Below are 23,991 nucleotides of genomic sequence, written 5' to 3' on the forward strand. Positions count from 1 at the left end.
GGTGCAACTCGGGTCAGGTTCAACCTGAAAAAGGTTGGGACAGGTGGGGTTGAGTTTGGATCGTGTTCGAGTTGAAGGGTTTGGCAACCCGATCCGAGTGAAACCCGACATTTTTTATGATTTTTTATTTCTTTAAGCTTAAAAACTCAGGTTGAGTCTGGCCGGGTCAGGTTTGGGTTGGAAAAAAGGTTCCTCAGGCCGGGTCGGGTCGGGTCCGGGTTGGGAAAATGGGTTCCTCGAGGACCCGACCCGACCCGAGTTGCACCTTATGACTTGCGCGGGACAGTTAGTCTATACAACGAAAAGAAACTAATCATTTCATTTCCCTCCAATGATTCAAAATCCCCCCGCCACCCACATTAATTTACAGACTACTTACTAAGAACATTGAACTTGAAACCCTCAAACCGTCTGATATTTTTCTTCCCACAGCTCTCCCTCTGCAGATAGAAAAAAGCATGTCGACCCATCAAGAAGATCTGGATCTCCTCCTTTCCCTTCAAGAAAGGGTTTTAGAAACCCCACCTGCATCTCCTTCGTCACTCCATACTACCCAAACACCATCAGGTACTTTCTCCTTTTCTCAGTCTTTCATTTCCCTCTTCTTTCCCATGTAATCTGAATTGGGTAACTTTTAGATTCACCCATCCTTCATTTTTAAGTCCTTTATTCTCAAATCATTTTGGAGCTCCAGCTCTAGGGTTTTGATTAGGCTCTGTTTGGATTGCAAGAAAAACATTTCTTGAAGAAAAATGTTATTGGGTTTCTTTTTCCTTTCCACTATTTAGAGGGAAATGATACGAGGAATATAATAAATTGAAGATCCCTAAGTAAATAGTGAATAGGGTTGGTTCAAGTTATCTTTTTTTTTTTTTTTTCTTTCTGTCTGGTGTAAGAAAAGTAGAAAATCTTGGAAATATTTTTCCTTTCCAAATTTTTTCAGAAAATTCCTGCAATCCAGACAGGGACTAAGGTTTCTAGGGCTTCTACAAGAGTGGTGAAGTTGCCCTTTTGCCTATGGCCTGCTTGAGCCTGCGCGTGCCACGTGTCTCCCCCTGATTGGACTTTGGTTTTTACCCTCAACACATTTCAAAAAAAAAAAAAGTTTTTCATTTGCAAAAATATGAAGTTTGTGTGTTTCGAATTTATTAGATTTGCATTGCATAAATTTATGGGTTGTCCTGTACTTATTGTTTTTCTTTTCCCTTCCCGGGTTGTAGATTGATCATCTATATCGCCGGGCTGATTCCCTGGTCCTTTTTCTTATTAATCCAATTCTTTATCGTTAAAAAAATTTATGCGATTTGCAGGTTATCTTTCTGATGATGGATCACCGAAGGGGTTGCACAATGTCGACATGTCCGTGTTCAGAGAAGCTGTGAGGGACTACCTTGATGAAAATCCGAATCCCGTCGACCCCGCTCACAAATTAAACCCACCAAAAAATTCGAAAAATGTCGTTGTGGAGAAATTTTCAGGCTTGCGTATACGGTGAGTCAAGAACCCCTACCACTGGTCTGGCTCAGATTAAATTATTTGTATCATGACAGTGGATAATTGAAAATGATATTACTTAACTTTGAAAGAAAAAAACCTACCAAAACGATAGATTAAATTGATGATAAGTGAATGATTTATTGGTTTTTTGTTTCAGGAATCTCTTGGTCTCTGCCTTAGACCTTAGCAATCATTTTTCTGATATCCGTTTCATTCAACTGCCAGCCATAAGGTACCTTATTCTACATGGTTGACCCATTTGTAAAATATCATCTGCTCATTTTATAAGACTCCAATGTGGGTATGACTTCATTTGTGGGTTCTTGTTAGGAATTCGCTGGTAGGGGATACTATTTCGGGTTGTTGGGCCACTGTTGGTGTCTTGACCGAAAAGGGAAACCCAAAAGTTAGTTCTACTGGGAAGAATTTCTGCATATGGAAAATAGGGTGCTTAAATGAATCAGATGTTTCTGTTTTCTTGTTCGGAGATGCTTATACGAAAAATTGGAAGGAACCAGTTGGAACAATCTTTGCACTATTCAATTCAGGTGTACGCAAGGATGCTCAGGTACATCTCCAACAATGTTTATAAAAATGTCTATTAGAACTCAGGCCATCCCTAACTTTCATCATCTTTTGCTAGGGTAAGGGATTTTCTTTGAGTGTATATTCAGCTGGACAACTTTTGAAGATGGGGACTTCTGTTGATTATGGCGTTTGTAAAGGGAAAAGGAAGGATGGAATGGCTTGTACTATGGTCATAAATAAGTATGCCCCTAACTCTTATTCCTATAATTCTGGTTCGACGTCTATCTGTCTTTTTGTTTAGACTTTTGATATGGTATTCTAAAAAAATCTGACGGGTGAAAACCTATCCGACAACTAACAAATCAATGGAAACATTTAAACACAATCATACAGAAGATTTAGGTGTTTTGGGTTTGGCAAAGATGCCTATGTTTGGCCAGGTTTGTGCTACTTGTAAGGACGATTTGATGATCGGTGGAAGTACAATGTGTAGTTTATCTTGGGAAACTATTCCTCAAAATACGGAGAGAGCGAGAGGAGTGATGGAACGTTGCGGGTTCCCCACAGTTTATAAATACAAAGAGACACATCAAGCTAAAGAATCGACACAGTTAAAAGAATTTATTCATGTTGGATTTCATTACATAATCATCGTACTTAGCAGATAATAGAGGCCGTTGTTCGACAAGAGGGTCATGATTAGGAAGGAACACCGAACTATCACAATCAATGAAAAATATACACCAATTGATAGTTCTCATGAGAGAGCAACAACAGTTTGGTCCTGAAGAGCCGATTAATCATTGATTGTCTTTCTCGTTGTGTGGGAGTTCCTTGGTTGACGCGAGGAGGCCCAATAATGATAGCTGACCCAACTGGATCGGTCTCAGGGGGATCTCCCGACCCCACACACCGGCTAGTATCCAAGATCAGTTATTCTAGAAAGACTCCTTGAGCCCACAATGACTCAACAAACGATCTTCAAATTAAGACCGATTGAGTTGCTGGGAGAAATGGTCTCACAAGCCCTTGTTATGAACATGAAAAATGTAATAAATTTGATTAGTCGGGCAAACCTACTCTCAGCAAATAGCCCAGCCGATTTATAGAAAGCCATACCTTGACTAGGTTGACAGGAACAACGAGTTCCCCAGATGGTATAAAGTTCCAAACTCACCATTTTCTTAGGGGAGGGATTTAAATCCATGGTTGAACATATTGGTTGCTTCAACATTTAATTTTGCAAGGCATCAACCAATGACTATTTAAAGTTAAGGTTGTTCGACAACTCCTTAACTGGCATGGATTTTACTTGTTACATATGCCTGCCCACCAACTCTGTCCACAATTGAGCTGAATGGAAGAAAAATTCTATTCTTAATACTTTAGGGAGCAACCTGTGTTATCTATGGCTGACCTTTCTAGGCGCAACAACCAAATGAAACGGTTGATTAATACATTACTCGGTTTAAAAATGCTTGGAATCGATGCATGGTAATGTTCTCTGAGCCGGAGTTCATAAAACTGACTCAAGGACTCAATATTGAACTTCAAAAACATTAACCTTTATGAACTATCTGCCAGGTTCGTCATTCACTTGATATGAGTGGCTGTTGAAGTAAGAAAATGACCGAAATAAATGTTTCAATAATTATGCTCATGTCTCTAACTATGAGTTACCATTGGTAGAAATGATCTTTATTAAGTCTTTCACTTGACACGCCTTGGTGAGAAAGAAGACTGAGCTGCCTTGTAATCCAGGAAAACTGGAAACAAAATGCCAATACTTGTTCTATATTACAAAGGCTGAAGAGATCTTTCATCTTCTCCTCCCCGGCCAATTCATTTGAGTACCTATCAACCATAAGCACCATCGGCAAAAGAGTTGAAAGGGATGGCATTTTGTAAATAGCATGATTGAAAATCCCATTCAACTATCAACTTTGTTATGTTTCGCAATGTCGTCCAGGACAATACTGAGAGAGGCCATTTCAAGTTTCTTGAAAGTAAGATGGGCATAAAAACGGATCCATTCTTGAAGCTCATCCAAGTTAATAGCGCATTGACCGACCTCACGCTGTTGGTCAAAGAAATCCCAAAGCCGAAGGAAAGTTCGATTGGCAATGAGCCAATGACGAAGGAAAGCAGGCGGTTGATCAGGCCGCTCAGCCTCAAAGCCAGTATTGTTTGACTGATGCAATCTGCAAGTGTCTTGTTGCGTGGCCCAAACAGCCAACCCGAACCAGAACACCCATCGCTCCTAAACAAGGGTCATATGCCATTGATATGGAGCAATGTTGGCAAATAGCGACGGTGAACCCGATCGGACACAACTGTAATAAACTTCCTCGGAGGCCCCCTTGTCTATCAAAGATGGTAGACCCTATGTGCCTCAGAATGGCAAGAGGCAGACAACCCATGTCATATCCATGGCCGAATTAGTGGCCTAGACAATAGTCATCTGCCCCTCGTACCTTTAGGCAGGCTCGCAGCAAGGTCGTCTGTTTTCCCAAGTCACGCCATTGGAGACCAACTAGCTCAACAGCTCCAACAATGGTGAGACCACCCATCGTTGACCTAGGAAGATAGGCCACCGTCCAACATCTCAAGTTCCCAAGAACCGTCTGAGGAGTAACGAAGACGCAAAATGATGTCTCTGGAGGAGACGTGATCAGGCGGCAAACGCCCGGGCCGAGTGGGAGCAAGTTAATCAAATCAGGCACCTCAGGGTGGAGATAACATCTAAGTAGTGCATGAAACTCTTTTACCAGTTAAAAGAAGAGGATGCTGCTGCAAAGAAGCCTGCTTCGGGGGAGACTTCAACTAGTCACTCACAACAGGAAAGAGACTGAAGTGACATCTATCGACCACCCTGAGGTCAAGAGTCATCATCTAACAGGGACAGTGATGATATATCAGATGACCAGTTAAGAGATGTCCAGATCACCAACGCAACAGTCAAAGCCTTCCTAATGGATATTCTTCAAGAAGGTACCCTTACAACAAAAACTTTGGTTATGGGCATGATCAGATGGATTGTAATATGGTCCTGATCCAGTCAAAACACTTAGAGGCAAGGTCAAACTAACGGGCACTGAGGACGACGTGGAGTACTTGAAAGAGGAAGCCATGGTGGAGACCGTTGCTGCGTAGTAGGCCAAAGAAAATTCAATCGAAGTTCAAGACTAGATGGTCTTTGACAAGCCCACGCCTGTAATGACCCAACATACATCAAAGTACACCTAGTGCCCCAGGTGCTAATTGATAATGTGCCTGCTGTCAATTCCATCCCCAAGAGGATGGTAAAAAGGCTACTTTTGTTAGAATTGATTCTTGAGAGTGCCCGGAGATTATTGACCTTCTATGTTATCATGGCATTAGCAAGCTACTAGCATTAGCTAGCTTCTTTGTATCGACCTTCTTTGTGATCAAGGCATCACCATTTCCTTGTTTTTTGGTACGATGACAAGGTGGAGATGGTCATGGTTGACGGCCTTTCGTCCATTGCAGATTCCAACATGGTGGAAGCAATGTTTTACTGTTGTGGAATTGGCCCAGTACTATTCAATTGATCAGGTAAGTGGAGAAATCCCACTTTTACTATCAATAATAAAGAGGAACGACCAGAGTTTCTAATTCCTCAGAGGCTGATAATTTCCATCATTGATAGATTGACTGACAATGAGTGATCGGTCAAAGAAAGCAAGTGAACGGCTGGTTTGTGCTAGGGCTGCCGGAAAGAGAATTTGTGGGTGCATGACCAAGGCAAATCTTACTACCTTAGTTGGAGAAAACTCAGTTTTCTTAGTCGGTCATTTGGATCGGCAACCAGTCGATGACGAGCTGACTATGGAGGAAGTTCAGTTAGTCCCGCCAAAATTGGAGAAAACCAAGTTTGACGTTCAGGACCCTCTGGTGGAAGTCAGATTGGGAACAATACATGATTTGCGACCAACTTAGACTGCTCTATTGCTGGTCGTGCTCAAAGAGTGGACGGTTGAAATGCTCAGGGAGTTATCCAATTTTTTTGCTTTGGACTACTAGGACATGTTAAGCTTGTAAAACATTGCTTGCTGATCAAACCAGACTTCAAGTCGTCTAAGCAAGCGCCAAGGAAACTTTCAACTGAGGTAAAGTTAAAAATCTAGGAATGGCAGCCAACTTCATCCGACCCATTAGGTATGCTGAATGACTGTCAAACCGTGCCTCAACTTCTTTGGTTTGGAAAGAGGAGAGCTTGGTCTTAATCATGCAGAATAAGCCCATCATCCCATTCCTTCAATTTTGCTTGCTCATGTTTGGTCATTTTCTCGTCGACCATTTTTGCAATTTCCACGTAGGAGAAATATTGATTGTAGAGGTTAGGGAGTGTTAAGAGCATTTGCAAGGCAGAATGTTGATCGGCTGTCAATCCTGACTTTTAGTAATGCATGGTAAAGGTCCACTGGTTCGTTTGTGGGAGCATTGGTCAATAGTTCTAGGGGCTTCATTATGATGAATGGCCGCATGCTCTCTTTAACAACGATCATGGTATCAAAGACATGTTATAGAGTGGCTGTTGGAGATGGGAGACAAGCTGGTGCCGCTGGATAGGAGTGAAAAATGTTGATGCCGAAATCTGAACTGAGGCTCTCGGGCTAGGTAGTCCTGCGAGGAGCTTGGCCGCCGTGGTGACCTACGACCTACCAGCATAGAGAAGGCATCATAAGGCCCGGAGTTTGGACTCCACGGAACCCTCCGATGCTTCAGTCAGGCAGGGCACTAATAGTAGAAATTGTGCAAGCCAAGAAGAGCTGAGGAACGGAGTGTGAGTGGTTATTGAAGTGCGTACCTTGGAGTTTGGTTCCCCTGTTATACACTTGGAGTCTGCAGCAATTTAGGAAACTCGCCGTTTTGCGAAGTCTTGTGGTCGGCCAAACTTCCTAAGAAGTTGGTTTCCAAGTTTATCTCGCCACCAATGGGATTACCTTTAGGGCTCAGTTTTTTATTGCTTCTGGAAGAGGTGCGGAATGACTTCCTTGCCCTCCGACCTTGGCGCCACGTGTTCGGCTCATACTGAATGTCGATTTTTACCCCAACTGCACAACACAGCTCAACCCGAGTATGTGTCACACTCATTAGTTTGTTAAGGTCATGTATAATGCCGGAATATAAGACATCTTCACAAAACTTTGGTCAGCGTTCACATCTCCGAACTAGGTTCTTAGCGTCTTTCAGCAAGGTCGGCAAAAAGTATCACTTCCTTAGAACTTCATGTTCTAGTGCTCTTTCCCCAGGTGATTGCTGCTGACCCCTTCATGAACTTCTTTGAGGGCGTGCCCAACTTCGCTTGGTCGGAGGCATTTGAGGTATGGCAGTGTGTAGGGTCTTTTATAGTGCTAGCCGTCGATGAGGGTGTACCAAGCTGATCTTGCACTGAGCTTCCGAGCTTACCGTCTCTCAGGCAATCAAGAAACTGGTCCATTCAGCTCGGCTCGGATTCTATTTGTATAATGGCTTCAGCATCCTCTATGCTTGGCCTCTACAGGACTTCCATGCATATTGTGATCAGGTCAGTCTGTCAGAGTAGTTTGACATTGCTATCCGGGATAAGGCGCCGGCTTTGGTGTTCTATGACCTTAGTACTTGTACGATCTCGAACTTGGCGAACTTCGGAATGATGTTCTTTACCTCATCCAAATATTTCACCACCCTCGGTTCTCTCGTCTTGTATTTGCCTGTAATCCGACTGACAACGAGTTGGGAGTCTGATGTAGAGCGCGGCGGAGCGATCTAGACCGGATTTTTTTTCTGGAATTTTGGAGAAGATAGGGTTCTTGATCTTACTTCGAGCGTGGGGACACACGAGATCGGATCAAGCGCGGAATCGTGGCAACGATCCTTGCATGCAACAAGGTTGGATGGGAGAAATGGAAGAAAAGCTATATTCAATAGCTTGGAACTCCATTATCTCAAGGAAGAAGATGAAAATACAAGACGAGCCAAGCTCTCTCAAAAGAGAAAATTCTCTAAAACTCAAATCATCCAAAAACTTCCGCAAACGAGAGAAAATGAGGGGCTTTACATCTCAGCCCTAATACAAAGTTACTTCCTAAACTACCCTTAAAATGGAAAAGATCATTAAGGGCATACACTAAATGCGAAATTGACATGCAAAGACAACTAAAAATGATAGAAAATCGCTAGGTATTCTAAAAAAGCAACTACCTTAAGGAGATATGAAGGCTGATGTAAAATGCCTAGGGGATGCTCCTGCATCAAACTCCCCTTCTTGAAAGAACTTGTCCTCGAGTTTCCATCAGCCTTGCAATGGAAGGACTCCGCCAGGATAAAATATGTAGATGATCCACTCTCTCAGGGAGAGAAATAATCCATAAAAGTCAGCCTGCTCCATGCATCTCATCAAGAATGGATCATCACTACAAATGTGGGAGTCTGGAGGGGTAGTAGTCCATATCAAAATAAGCATATGCTGAAAGTGGCAGTGGCATAGTGGTCCGCCATGCAAATCAGCAGTAATCTCACCAAATATGTGATCTGTATCGGGTGTAATGACAATAGGCAACACCATCTCAATAAGAACAACATCTGCCAAGACATTATCTGTGCATGTGGCAAAGGTAATGTCATCTGTAATGTCTGTGTGTATGCACCTCATCTGCAACTATACTCACCAGCGGTGCAGAAGACTCTGTCTCGGCGTGCTCTGTCACAATCTCAATATCATCATCATCGACAGCCTCACTATCAAGGACAATAAGCTCACCACTAGTATCATCAACAACAAGGGTGTCAAGCACGCCACCATCCTGGCTCTAAAATGATGGTTCCAACGACCTCTCCTGACTCAATCATTATCTCTTCTTCCCCTTCTTGTTCGCTAGCCTCATCATCGGCTTCTAGGGATGGAGAAGGAGATGTATGTGCATGTCTCTTGAGTCTCTGCAACTGCATGGTGAGGGAATCAAGATTATCTTTCTGCTTATGGCAAGCCTCTCGTTCTCGGTGATGCTGGGCCAAGAATATTTCCCATCGGTCCTCTTGGGCTCTCTCCTCATCACGTCGCCGTCGATACTCTGTCGGAGCATAAATCCTCAACAAGCGATCACGGACCTGCTCCCATCGGTGGAATGGAGGTTTGCCCAAGTCACAACGCTCTCTTTCTATGAGCATCCACATAGACTCTGCACTCATTCTAACAGTCTCTCTAGCACGCCGTAATGTCTTACAATGGTTGAAGCCATAGAATCTATAATACCCATCAAGGTTGTTGACCCAATACAAGCACTCGGTCTCCACATCACCATAGCCGTAGATGTGAGGAATAAATGGTGGAGCCATTGCACGGATCAAAAGGCGTGACCTCGCTTTGCAACAACAAAAGTGGAATACTCAGCCAATACTCTTGCTGACGTCGTCAACCGGATGCTAGTGTGACTGAAACACTTTCCTAAGTCAGTAGCTAAAACAGTTTCTGGAAACTCTCTTTTGATTGAATCTATAAAACAATCAACTGCCTAATCTCTGTTAATTTGGAACTGAAACTACGGAATAAGTGGTCTGAACTGACACTCTTACTTCTCTAAAGTAGGATCCTGATATCCATGTTGGGCTCCAAGTGGTCTAAATGAATTACAAAATATTCCAATCAAGGGCAGCAAGCTGAATCCACAAGCATTGTGCATATCCAGTAACCAATTACTCCTTAATATACTAATGCTGGTTGAACTGGCACAGAAGAATCTCAGAATTTTATGGCATCTATGAAGTAATCAGACTTTAATTTCCTTGCAAAACTGCTCCATCCAAGGGCTTAAACTAATAGGAACTCAGTGACCGATTGAATTAATTGTTGCCGCGGTGATCAACTAGAATTGAGCCACCAACAAGTGACCATGAGAAGCAGACTCAAGTTCAAATTTTAAGTGAACAGTTTGAGCACTATTGGTAGCAGCAAGGGTCTTCAGAATTTCATAAAATTCTACCAACAGTTGTTAGATTTATGATAGTCACAAGAAGCCCATTGAGCTATTGCCATACCTAGTGCCATTTACTATCTTCATCCCACCTTATGCTCCTTTGTGTTGTGAGAGATCAGTGTGCTAACAAGTAACAAAACAGTTCAGGAAGTTAACAATTTAAGAAACAGTGATCCAATAATTATCCTTGAGCTATTCATATGTTGGTAGCTAATATCCACGAGAGATTGTAATTAATTTCCCTCTAACCCAAAGGATTATTCAATTTATTCCACCATTCTTAATCCCGCCATGGACCTGAACGTGTTTACGCCTGTTCTTCTTCTTGTAATAGGATGGAGTTATCAAGTCTTGACTCAATGGCTGCATAGGGTGAACCTGAAGGTAAATTCCTGGATCATTCCATCATTGAAAACATTCACTGAGCAAATGATAGAATCTGTCCTTAGGAGTCTTTAACATGCGGTACTTGTCCCAGCCTGTTTAAGAGACTTTCATAAAAGTTGTCTGCTACAATTAGAAGTTCTAATATCACAGATACTTCTCAAAATTCTGCTAAGCTGCTGCTCTTTGGATCATCTCTCGACAGGCAATCCTGTCACCATATGAGTAATAGTAGACCCAAGGTAGCGGATTCTCAATTCGATGGACCCTTTTTCTAAAATAGCTGGGAGCACTTCTTGTTCGGCTTTGGCAATTTCAGTTCTCTTAGATATGGATTGAACTTGTTAACAAACAAATGCACAACCGGATGGCAATGGACAACATTCAATTTTTCTTGGTAACTTGCTGTCGGTTTCTATATAGCACACATCAATGAGGCACAAATCCATAGGAAATGCAGAGTTCAATGTCTTAAGTAGCTCTTGGAGTTACTGATCTGAAGATGCAGAGGGAATAACCACCAACACTAAAATTGCATTGAAAGTTTCTCCTCTAAAGACCACAAATTAAGGTGCTGAAATCAGCCACATGCCGGGGACATTCAGCAAACAGAACACATGCAATAATCCATCCCAAATGTAGATTTCCAGCTAATTCAAAGGGAAGTCCTGGATCTGTGATGATGGTTGGAAGAAGATCCTTGGATCAAATTCCTTTCTTATTAACAACAAGATTCACAGGACCAAATCAGAACCAAATTATCCAGTTCTTTTGGAGATTGCTCAGATACTTTGAAGCTTAGAATCGAGCAATATTCTCTTCAAATTGACCCAAATCTTCTTCACATGCACTTATAGTTGTATTGAATGTAAAATAGTAATGAAGAAAGGATTCAGAAAATTACCTTTCCTTACTAACAAGGTTAAAGCACTCGAAGCAGAAGGGAAGGCTTCCACACTAAGCTAGAAACCCTCTTTTCTAAAGCAGCTCACTCCAAAACCCTTCAAAACGAACATGCAGATTTTCAGATCTATAAATTTTCCGAAGGCACGGCATTGGAAGCGATGTAAACATTCATTTCCAAATTCCAGTATTCGACGACAGATGACAAAATCGTCCTCAATAGCTTATCAAATCAATAATTTTCCCTACCCAAAATCTGCAAAGGCTGTAAAGCTTTGCATTTTAGCTCTGATACCAAATTGATGTAGAGCGTAGCGATCTAGATCATATTTTTTTTTTTTTTTTGGGAATTTTGGAGAAGATAGGGTTCTTGATCTTACTTCGAGCGTGGGGACACACGAGATCGGATCAAGTGCGGAATCGTGGCAACGATCCTTGCATGCAACAAGGTTGGATGGGAGAAATGGAAGAAAAGCTACATTCAATAGCTTGAAACTCCATTATCTCAAGGAAGAAGATGAAAATACAAGAGGAGCCAAGCTCTCTCAAAAGAGAAAATTCTCTAAAACTCAAATCATCCAAAAACTTCCGCAAATGAGAGAAAATGAGGGGCTTTATATCTCAGCCCTAATACAAAGTTACTTCCTAAACTACCCTTAAAATGGAAAAGACCATTAAGGGCATACACTAAATGCGAAATCGACATGCAAAGACAACTAAAAATGATAGAAAATCATTAGGTATTCTAAAAAAAGCAACTACCTTAAGGAGATATGAAGGCTGATGTAAAATGCCTAGGGGATGCTCCTGCATCAGAGTCGCTGTGTTCCTTAAATCGCTATGCTTTGACATCCAGAACAATTTTCATCTCGATTATCAGTGCTTCGTACTCGGCCACGTTGTTAGAAGCCTTGAAGTTAAATCATAGAGCATACTCCGTGATGAGGTCGTTAAGTTCTGTTAAGATCAGGTAGGCTTTGCTTTCGCTGGCATTGGATGAACCGTCTACGAAAAGTAACCAAATCAGTTTGCCAAGGTCGACCTCTTCTTTTTGCCTCCAGGTTAGTTGTCGGGGATGGTGCACTGCACGATGAAGTTAGCTAAGACTTAAAGACTTTATTGTTGGCCGGGCGGCAAGATCGCTATGCCCAACAGAATTAGAAGTCGCATAGAATAAATTTTTTTGGTCAATCTTGCCCGTTAACCTAGGAACCTAGGGTCTAGATGATCTGATGGTGATAAAAATAAATACATAGAGTAGAAAACAATATCTTACTTCAGCTGCAATGGAAATCGTCTGTGTGATCTACTCCTTGAACGACCACGATCGTTCTCATCGTCGCAGGCTCGGAAGTTAGGATTCCTTTGTCCCAAACTAGTTGGGGTAGGCTAATGAATCCTTTAGAAAATTTTCATTAAGAAGGTGAATTTTCTATAGGATTCATTTCATAGAAAAGTGGCAAAGTTTACGGCTGACTGCCAACTTGATGCCAACCCTCCTCCTTTATCCTGGGACTAAATTCAATGAACCTTTTAAGAAAGAGGGGGTTGGGCGAATTCTCCATCTAGGGTGGGGCGTTTTTCTCCTATAAGTTCTCATCTTGTGTTTTATCAATTTGAATTTGAGTCACAATCAAATTCCTATTTTTTCTCTAATTCTCTTTATCTCTCTAATTTTCCCATTTTATCTCGATAGAGATTATCCAACTTTTATTTTAAATTACAGAAATAAGAACGAAACAAAAAGGGATATTGATGTGTTTGGGTGGGACCCACCCCCATTAAAAAAGCCAATTTTTTGTCCTATTTGCCTTTTATTTTGCAATTTAAATAAAATCAATTATTTAATTCAATAATTAAATATGTCCCATTCAATGGGAAAAAAGCTCCATCTATTAAATTTGAATTTCCCAAATTACCCTTTAGTTAACTCTTAACTAATTTGGTATTCCAAATGTGTCCCATGGTGTGTATACACCAAAAGAACTACGTATACCTATGCCTTGTATCAAATACAATGGATCTGATCCATCTGTTCAATCTAATAAATGCGTGACCCTAAGCCAAAAGGATGTACAAGGGTCATTTGAGTTATGAGTGGGATCGTTGCAGGGATTTGACGGTTGATCCTATAGAACCTAAAGATGGGCCCCGCTGTCCCATGGTGTATATTCGCCAAAAGAACTACGTACACCTATGCCTTGTATCAAATACAATGGATCTGATCCGTCCGTTCAATCTGGTAAATGCGGGACCCTAAGCCAAAAGGATGTATAAGGGTCATTTGAGTTATGAGTGGGATTGCAGGGATTCGACGGTCGATCCTACAAAACCTAAAGATGGGCCCCACTGCAATCTTGCTCCGTAGTTAAACTATAATCGCATTGGATCAATGGCCTCCATTGAGACGTAACTCTGAAGATGACCGTCAGATCATCATACAGCTAACCACATCTAATATGTGCAAACATCTACTGAGTTGGATCTTATGGGGAGTGGACTCCTTTTACCCCTTGGGCCCACTCATGGTATACCTTTCCAATCAAGCAGTTTAGGGCCCACAAATGCATTTGCAAAACCATTTCAAAAACATGCAAGTGTTTTTTGAAAAACATTTGATAAACCGTTTATCAAATTCTCTTGTCGAGGTTTATTTAATAGGCCTATTGCTCTGGCCGAAACTGTAGATATCTTCCCCTACAATTTAGGGTGGAGAATTCCATGTTGGGTATCCCTCTTGGCCTTGAGGGTTTGTCCCAAGATCCAGTACTACCCGAATGTGATCCCTAATAAGAACCGCAAGATAGACTAAAATTCTAGAACAGGCCCACATACCAATATGATCTCTCAGGTTAAAGGACATGTAAAGAGTCCTGTCTGGTAGAGTAACCTTACTCTTGTCCATAGGTTGTTCTAATGTGATCCTGTTCAGTGTGCAATCAAATTGTTGCATCCACTCTTCTTGCTTAAGGTCCACTACCCAGATGACTATGATAAGCCACCTCACGACTATATGTAGGCAAAACTGGTGCTGGTTGTGTACAAGAAGAGATGTCCAATCTCGACCCCAACCAGGAACTTTTAAGATCTGCAAAGAACCGGGATACCATATCTCCCTACTCCCTAGGATTTGTGAATCCTTGAGCATGGCATTCCTACTTTACTACCTAGGGACGAATATGTGTCAGAAATAAGTACATCACACACATTCGAATATATAATACGCAACAAATGTCTTAAAAGGAAACTTTTATCGATCCTTAAATCATGAAATACACAAAATGTACTGCCTTTTAGGGAACTAACTCTAACAGTAAGCCAGATTCTCATTCTTCTGGTGTCTAATCTCGGCCTCATGCAATACTTTGCTCATGTAGTAGATTGGTTGCTCTGTCCTTCCTGCTTCTTGGACTTGCACCACTCTCGGAGCTATCGGGCTGAGTTCTTCTTCGAGCTTTGGCCTTGTGAAGGGTGGCGAGCCGAGGTGTTCTTTGAGCTGCTTGAAGGAGCTTTGCCATTCTTTCGTCCATTGGAACTCCTTCATGTTCCTTGAGACCTTAATGGCCACATGTCGATGATGACTTTTATTTTCTCTGGGATGGCTTCTATCCCCCACTGGCTAACCATAAATCCGTGGAACTTTCTCGTCATCACCTTGAACGCACACTTGGTCAGATTTAGCTTCATCTGGTACTTGCACAGGATGACAAAGGCTTCATTCAGATAAGCTACATGCTGATCGAATTTCTTGCTCTTGACTAGCGTATCGTCAACGTACACCTACATGTTTCGGCCGATTTGATCCTTAAATAGTTTCTTGACAAACCTTTGGTTGGTCACTCCGTTCTTCTTTAGTTTGAAGGGCATGACTTGATATGGTAATGAAGGCAGTTTTTTCGGACGTCAGGCTGGTATATCATGGAAAAGGCGTCCATGAAGCTGATGAGCTCATTTCCCGATGTAGCGTTGATCAGGAAGCTGATTCGAGATAGAGGGTAGCTGTCCTTTAGGCACGCCTTGTTCAAGTCGGTGAAGTCAATGCATATCTTCCACTTCCCATATGGCTTTTTGACCATTACGACGTTTGCCAGCCAGTTTGGATAATCGATCTTCTGAATGAATCGGGCCCAAAAGAGCTTGTCGACCTCCTCATTTATGTACTGTTGCCTCTCTGGTGCGAAGTTTCGCTTCTTCTGTTCGACTGGCTTGCAGTTCAGATTGACATTCAACTTGTGCCTTCTCACTTCAGTGGCTATCCCTGGCATATTAGCCGGCAACCAATCCAAGACGTTTGTATTAGCTCTTAGGAAGTTGACGACGTTGTCTCTAAGCTCTCCCTGTAGCTACGACCGATTCTGAACTGTTCGGTCGTCGTCTTCTTCAAACAGGGGTATCGGGGTAAGATCTTTGGCAAGCTCTCCCCTTAAACCCGTGCTTCATCTTTTAGGCTGGGCGATTCAATGGGTAGAACTTCCTTATCCTTGTTCTTTCCTTTAAGGGCAACCACGTAACAGGCAAGGTTTTAAATTTTGGGTTCGGAAAGCGTTTCGGTCCTCACTGAAACCGAAATTTCGGACGAAATCTCTCGAAATCAACTCACGTAATATTTTATCCCCTACAAAATTTTGGCAAAATCCCTGAAATTTTGACTGAAATTTTGGGATAATATTAAATAATTAATAAAACCCAGATTTTGGTTGATATTCCTTAAATTTCGGCCCGAAATTTCGCTCGAAATTTTGTAACGCTTTGAGTTTACCCAATTTCGGTTTCGGTCTGAACCGAAACCCAAAATTTTGGACTGAAATTTCGGCTTTCAATTGAAATTTAAAAACCTTGGTAACAGGTACAAGTCGCGGCTTGGTTGCTTCGTACTTCCTCCACTCTAGAAGCATCTTCAGTGCTTGTAAGGAACTTCATCTTGAGATGACTGGTGGAGACGATGTCCTGGAACATCTTCAGTGCGGGTCGCTTGAGGATTGTGTTATACGTCCTCCGACAATTAAGTTCACCATGATCGTCGTAAGGAGGGGTGCTGTCCCCGTTGTGATTGGTAGCTAGATCGATCCTTTGACCTTCACTGCGTCACTAAAGAACCTGAACACAGGGTAGTCTACAGGCTTGCACTAATTTGTTCTGAGCTTCATCTTTTCAAATGCCTTGTAATAGAGGATGGTGTTTGTCGATCTCCTGTTGTCAATCATGACCCTTTTGGCCTGAAAGTATGCGATTGTAACTGTGTGTGACTACTACTGCATCGTCGCGTGCTGTTTGGATGCCTTGGAAGTCTTCGTCAGAGAACGAGATCACATGGCCGATTTTCGCCATCGTGCTTGGGTCAGGTGTGGATGTGACCTGCTTGGCGTAGGCTTTCCCTCAAGATGATGTGGCGTCATGACCCTTTTGACCTGAAAGTTTGCGATCGTAACTGTGTGTGACTACTACTGCATCGTCGTGCACTGTTTGGATGCCTTGGAAGTCTTCGTCAGAGAACGAGATCACATGGCCGATTTTCGCCCTCTTGCTTGGGTCAGGTGTGGAAGTGGCGCCTTCAGCCGTTACCCCACCTGTTATCATATGGACTACTCCAACGGGGGGTTTTCCGGCCGTCTCTGCAATCTAGAGGTCTCCGAGGTTGCTACTTGTCTCTTAAGTGTTCTGACCATCCATGTATTGGCCGAGGAAACCTAGTCGGATCAGCCCTTCGGTATCCTCTTTGAGATGTCTGCAGTCGTCGGTGACTCGGTGTCGTGCCCGTGGTCGCGGTGGAATTTGCCGTAGTTGCTTTTGTCCATCCTGTTTCTGCCAATTTTCAGCTTCTCGGGCTATTAAACATACTCCTCATTTTCGATGGGGTCGCCTCGCTTTCCTTTGGTCTTTCTTTATCCTTAATCTTATGTGTTCTTACATTTCCTTTTAATTTTCTTTCTGTTAGTCAGTTAACCAAAAATCTGAATTGTTCTGTGTGTTTTCTCTCTTCTTCGTGTGTTTTTCAGGATCTGAAGACCGGGAGGACGAATGGTTTGGGCCGCGAGGTGAACAATCTTTATTACTTAGATCGGCCAGGACCACAGTTGCTTTACGTAGCTCGGTTGACACCTTCCAGTGGCACTACCGTTTGGGCCATCCTTTTGTCGACAAATTGTGCTGCTCTGGACTTGTTTCGAGTCCTGTTACATCGTTTTGTTATGAGTCCTATGAGTTGGGCAAGCACCATCGTGTGTCCTTCCCATCGCTTCTAGTTAGTCGGGTGGCACACCCTTTTGAGTTAGTACATTCTCATGTCTGGGGTCCTTGTCAAACCTCTTCTTTATTTGGATGTAAGTATTTTGTTATCTTTATTGATGATTACTCGCGTATGACATGATTGTTTTTAATGAAGGATCATGCTGAGTTCTCTGTATTTTGTACTTTTTATCATGAAATTTTAACCCATATAATTGCTCTATTGTTGTTTGCGCATTGACAATGCCAGGGAATACTTTTCTTCTACTTTTGGATTTCATTCATTTCTAGAGTCATTTGGTATTCTTCATCAGTCTTTGTGTGCATATACTTCACAACAAAATGGGGTTGTTGAGCTGAAGTTGAGGCATTTACTGGATATGGCTGTCACCCTTCTATTTTAGATGAATGTTCCCAAGCTCTATTGGTAGACAACACTTTCGGCTTGTTTCCTTGTCAACCATCTTCCCTCTGCATTGGATGGCCGTTCTTCGTTTTCAGTCCTTCACCCTTCGGGTGAGCCCTTTCCGTTACTTCCTCTAGTCTTTGGATGTATTTGCTTTGTTCATAGTTGGCTCTTGGCTTGGAAAATTTAGATGTCTGTTCCGAAAAATGTCTTTCCTGGTTAGTCTCTCACACAGAAAGGGTATAAGTATTACAGTCCTATCCTTCGGCGATCATTTGTCTGTGCCGATGTCACATTTTTTGAGGACACGCCTTATTTTTCTCACTGATACTGACCTTGTTCTTGCGACTGGTTTGCCCCTTCCTATACGTGGTTCTGTTGTGCCGGCTCTGCCTTCACCGTTGCAGGTCTATTCTCGTCATCCTCGCGAGATTATGCTCGCCAATCAAACTACTTCTACCTCAGCACAATCTCACCCCGACCCACCTCCTCCTCAGTCTGGCAGATCCGCCTCAGGCGTTGAGCTCCCCTCTGCTTCTATTGAGTCCCTTATTGCTTCTCGGATTCGCTCTCATTCCTCTGCTCGTCCTATCTCTCATTTTGTGTCCTATGATCTTGTTTCTCCATCTTACATGAGCTTTCTTTTCTCTTTATCATCTGCTGCTCTTCCTAAGTCAGTTGCAGAGGCATTAGTTCATCCATGGACGCTGAGATGGAGACTCTTTACTTTAACTGTACATGGGAGCTGGTTCCACTACCTAAGGGTGCCCATGCTGTGGATTTTCGTTGGGTGTTTTCTGTGAAGTATTCACCAGACAGTACAGTACATTGGATCATTTGAAAGCCTGTTTGGTATGAAGCAATGTGCAATTGACCACTCAGTATTCAACACAGTGATTGTGTATGTGGATGACATTGTGATTATTGGGGATGATGAGACAGGAATTCAACGACTTAAAACTTTCCTTCAGATGGAGTTTTGCATCAAAGACCAAGGAAGTATTCAGTATTTTCTGGGTATAGAGGTAGCATATTCTCGAGGTGGTCTTTTCTTGTGATAGAGGAAGTATGTTCTGGACATATTAAAGGATATGAGCTCCTTCGGAACAAAGCCGGCTGAGGTTCCTATGGACCCCAACGTGAAGCTTTATCCAGATTAGCGTGAGTTGTTGGAAGACCCCGGAAGATATAGGAGGCTTGTTGTAAAATAATTTATTTGACTGTATGCAGTGGAAGTAGTTAGCCAGTTTATGTACAACAAATAGGAGATTAACTACAGGTTACTGCTCCTTTGTTGGCGGAAATCTAGTTTCTTGGCTGAGTAAGAAACAAGATGTGGTCGCTAGGGCAAGTGCAGAGGCAGATTATCGAGTTATGACTCATACATGTGGAGAATTGACCTGGTTGAGGTCCCTTCTGACGCAGATTAGTAATTTAGTATCCCTTCATCTCCAACATCTTTGCATTGTGACGACGGGGCAACAATTCATATTGCTTCCAATCCAGTGTTGCATGAGAGGACGAAGCATATTGAAGTAGATTGTCACGTTCGTGTTCCAAAGAGGAGAGATCATTACTACCTTCACTCGGTCTAGAGATCAGCTGGCCGGTGTATTTACCAAACCATTGAAGAAGTCGAAGTTGATAGATATATGTAACAAGCTGGGGTTGTATGCCATATACAATCTAGCTTGAGGGGGGAGTGTTAGAAGGGTATTTAAGTGTTTGTGTAACACTAAGTGAATATATATAGGGGGAGTGTTAGAAGGGTATTTAAGTGTTTGTGTAACCCTAAGTGAATATATATATATATATATATATATATATATATATATATATATATATATTATGAGAGGTCTTAGATAGGCTCTTACCTTCTTCCTCACTCTTCTTCTTCTTCTTCTTCCATGGTAACTAGGTTACATCGTACAATATCGTTATCATTTTTTCTAACATGATCATTGTATCGACTATCTAGCCCAGGTTGTTAATTTAAAGCGTCACGAAATAATTATTCTTTGAGCTCATGGCCTTCTCTTGATGGATCATGTACCTCCTATTAATCATAGGTGTGTTCTTTTTTCTCCATCGCAATTTCCAAATCTTATTTCTCATATTTTCCATTACTCACCCTTCTATAGAATCTAACCCAAATCCACTCCTTCCAATCTAAAGCCTAGAACGTTCATCTATTAGTCCAAACCTTTTACCTGAAACACTGACACATTGATGTAGCTTTATCAGTTGTATTCATCAGCGGTTGCTTTCCTCAGCATGGTTGGAGTGAATAATTGCGAAGTATATCACTAATTGGCATCAATTCAACCCTTTACATACAAGATCTGTTTATCAGAAATTTAATATACTTGCCTCTGTAGTGCGAGCCATCCTAGATACCGTAGGCGGGATCCAATGCCTAGGCTATGGCTGGATAAGTATCGGAGGTATGCGCATCCACCTCGAGTCTTAGGCTATCACCTATTCAATCACTTAGGATTTTGGGTGTTTTCCCTTTCTAATTTTCTAGGGCTGTATTTTTTTTCAGAACGGTTAATGAAGGAAACTTTGTTGGTGATTGAAATAGGAATTCTGAAGACAAGACTAGGTTAAATAACTTGAACTAACATCACATATATGGAAATCCCATGCCTCCTTTTAAAAATGAACAGAAGGCTGATGGCTGGGGCGGAATAACTCCTTTAGATCTTGTATTGTGACATCCAGAGAGCTCTCCAGTATTTTAACATTCAGCAGGATTCCTATCACATTGTTGTCAGCTAGATGAATCATGCCTTGTTTTGATAATATCACTGTTTTTTTTATTTTTGTCCGTTTTGATTGGTTGTTATAGGCTGTCATTATTGCTAAAAGCTATCAACAACCAATAAGAGAAGTTTAAAATTGGCAGATCTCTTAATGATGGGATGCCCATGCAAGATTGTATTGGACTGGTGCTATTCAAATGTTAATTGGGCCTATGAGCCAAGTGGTAGGAAATCAAACAGACAGGGTTTTGTTACTGTTTGAGAACTCCCTAAGTTATCATTGACTCAATCGAGTTAACTCAATTATGGATTATTGAGCAAATAAAAATTGATTTTGACTCGCCTGAGTCAATAAAAGCTTGCCATTCCAATTATAACTTGTGCAAATTGACTATTCAAACTTTGGTGCATTCTTTGTCGAGTATAGTTTTAAATGCTGCATTTTGAATCTTCCTAGGGAGAAACATGGTTTCTTGGAGAGGATAGAAATAAAGAATTGTCGAAAGATCTCACTCAGAAGTTGTATACATAGCATCGAGAAGAATTTCATTCAATATCTAAAATAAGCTTGAGGAGCGTGTTAAAAGATAATTATAATAAAATTTTGCATCGTGTGCATATGTCCAGTTCTATCATTTTGTAAGGTTTCTTTATTGTTTAGTTTATGTAATTGATCAATGAATTGTGTGGGGATACATTTCTGAAGTTCTATTAGCTTCATATTCGAAATTGATCCAAGTGGTTTTCTAAACTCCATTTCTGATACATGTCTTGCTTTTATATTTTCTAGTTGAGAATATTTGGATCTTTAAACTTACCAAGTCTTCATATCATTTCAGGCGCCATGGAATATACTGCAAATACCATACTTCGGTAAGAATGGTTGCTCAACTGTGCCTGATCTGGTATAATTTTTAGCCTAACTGGTTAACTAAAGATATGACTTTGTACTGTCTAATGGCAGAAAGCATCCCAGAAATATTCTACCTTCCGGGCAGAACTTAAGGGCGGGTAAGTGGGTGTTTTCCCGAATCACACCAAATGGTAGCCCTTCCTATCAGGTTCTATCTATATTACTTGCATTTGCAACTCTAAATCTCGTTTTTGTCGTTCAATGTACGTGTTATTTCAGGAACTTGAGAACAGCATTTAAGGACCCTCTCAGATCAGAAGGAATTTACTTGGTTGACCCTCTAACAGATCGAACAAATTTGACTAAGCATGTGAAGCCCAAGACAGTGATGTCTGTGGATGGATTGAGAAAAGCTTTAAGGTGTGCCCTACATCTTAAGCTTATAATGATCCTTCTCTTTGTTGCTCAGAATTGTTCTCTTAAACGCTTCTGGTTTCTGTATAACAAGCAAACCACCTGTGTAAAAAGGGAAAAAAAAGAAAATGATCATTAATTTTCCTAGATTGACAAATATTAGCTTTTCTAAGTTTTTAATAAACAATGTCTCTTCAAGTGTGATGACAGATAGTATGTAACTTAAACTTTCCAAACAGCAACAGTGGATTTCATCTATCCGTAATCTTATTATTTGAACAGTTCTCTATAATTTGGCTAATTTTAGCCTTCTCCAAGCATTCAATTGGAGGTTGGCCCATGTATTGCTTCTAAATGATGAATATGAAACCGCAGAAATGCAGGTAAGGTGACAACTAATAGGCAATCACAAGGAATAAAATGCCTTACCGAAATTACAGGTATAAGATCATTACCCCTCCATTTGCCTCTGTAGCTCACAATTTTTGAGCTTTGAATAAAAATTTGAGCTTTCCTATCACAGGGAAAATTTGGCCAAAGGATCTGAGGGAAGGATTTGCAAAAGAGAACCCACAAAAGGGCAGCTCAGAGAAAAGGTGAACTATGGGAGAGAATAACTTCTTCTCCATGCTTGTTATTTTGATTAGATTTTTTGTCCATTAATTTAAGCTTGACGTGTTTTCTATTCTTCAGGTTATTGTCATCAGCCATGAAAATGGCTTCCAAAATAGTCATAGCAAATCAACAACCAGAAGCAAAGAGACAAAAAACCCAGCAGGATTCAGGGAACTTTATTGAATTAGAAATTGTTAGCTCAGATGAAGAAGGATGATCACAAGATAGTATCCTCAACCAGCCTATTTATATGCCAAAGTCATCCATAGCTTGTCCCCAAAACATTGGAGATAAAATTAAAAAAAAATGCTGTAGAGATTGGTAGATGCCAAATTTTAAACTTATATACCTTCATGGTTGAGATCTCCCAAAAACACGAGATAAAACTCGTTTCCATACCCATTTCCATTGCCTTCTCAAAAGGTTTTTTTCTCTTCATGAATTTGTATTTTCCTATAGGAATTCAAACTCAAATCATCTGAGAAGTTTTTGTTATGTTTTTTTGTGGGCTGATTTGTATCCTATTCTAAAAAGGCTACTGATATTGGCACTACCATGTTTTGATGATGTTACTCACTCACTTTGTCGATAGGCTATTTTTTTCCTCCATGAACTTCTAATTCTCCAGCAGGAATTCAAACACATAATCTGAGAACTTTTTTATTCTTATTTTTTCTTATTTTTTTGTTGGGCTGACTCATATCCTATTATAAAAAGGCTATTGATATTGGCACAACCATGTTTTGATAATGTGACTCACCTTGTCTTGTGTTTTTTAACCAGCTGTCAAAAGCTATTACGATTCCCCCAAGGCCCCAAAGCTCTCGGCCGCCAATTAAATAATAGAATATAAGGTTAATCCCATAATCAAAACATGGTATTACAATTATCACTAGCATATTATTTGAAAATGCATAAAATGTCACTTTTATGCTCGTTAAAAGGCAATTATTGGGCTTTTTTCCTTCCTCATTGCCCATAAGTCCAATCAATTTGCTAAAAGACACTCATCCTTTGTCTTATGCATGGGATGTCTGTTCAAGATGAGCTCACAGTGTGAGAATTCTTGAGGCCAACTCATTATAAGGTTCCTTGGTAGGTATGAGAAGGCTTCAAGCCAGCTCATTAATAGAGGAAAGAGTTGCTTTGCAGTTGATTAGAAGTTGATATTGAGCGGGAAAAACTCTATCAAGGATATCACAGAATTCATGATAAAATCATCTCCCATTCAGTATCTTGGGGCTCCCTTGCACTCAGGAAGGATGAAGGCCTTGTATTTTGAACTGTTGGTGGAAAAAGTCCTTAGTTAGAAGGGTGGAAAGGGAGATTCATTTCCTAGGGAGGGAAGCTTATCCTTATCAATCATGTGTTAGGAAGTATTCCAATTTTCATTCTGTCGTCTTTTAGCCTCCCCAAGAAGGT

The 23,991-nt window shown here is 41.2% G+C and overlaps 1 protein-coding gene across 1 annotated transcript; it reads left to right on the forward strand.

The window, feature by feature from the left end:
- Positions 1-223: 223 nt before the first annotated feature.
- On the forward strand, positions 224-23,122 carry MCM10 (minichromosome maintenance 10). Its single transcript, XM_077390140.1, has 11 exons — positions 224-567; positions 1,311-1,491; positions 1,655-1,729; positions 1,828-2,065; positions 2,141-2,265; positions 21,527-21,560; positions 21,652-21,698; positions 21,820-21,960; positions 22,330-22,394; positions 22,478-22,550; positions 22,648-23,122. Exons 1-11 carry the CDS (start codon positions 459-461, stop codon positions 22,784-22,786), a joined length of 1,227 nt encoding a protein of 408 aa, XP_077246255.1. The 5' UTR covers positions 224-458; the 3' UTR covers positions 22,787-23,122.
- Positions 23,123-23,991: the final 869 nt, after the last annotated feature.

This window comes from Tasmannia lanceolata, unplaced genomic scaffold, assembly GCF_043159265.1.
Source record: "Tasmannia lanceolata isolate RefF3 unplaced genomic scaffold, GAP_Taslan_0.1 ptg000011l, whole genome shotgun sequence".
Classification (NCBI taxonomy): domain Eukaryota; kingdom Viridiplantae; phylum Streptophyta; class Magnoliopsida; order Canellales; family Winteraceae; genus Tasmannia; species Tasmannia lanceolata.

Coding starts and splice junctions, on each gene's coding strand:
- MCM10 (XM_077390140.1), top strand. CDS start 459: ATGTCGACCCATCAAGAAGATCTGGATCTCCTCCTTTCCCTTCAAGAA. Junction 568..1,310: donor TACTACCCAAACACCATCAG/GTACTTTCTCCT, acceptor TGCGATTTGCAG/GTTATCTTTCTGATGATGGA. Junction 2,266..21,526: donor TGTACTATGGTCATAAATAA/GTATGCCCCTAA, acceptor ATATCATTTCAG/GCGCCATGGAATATACTGCA.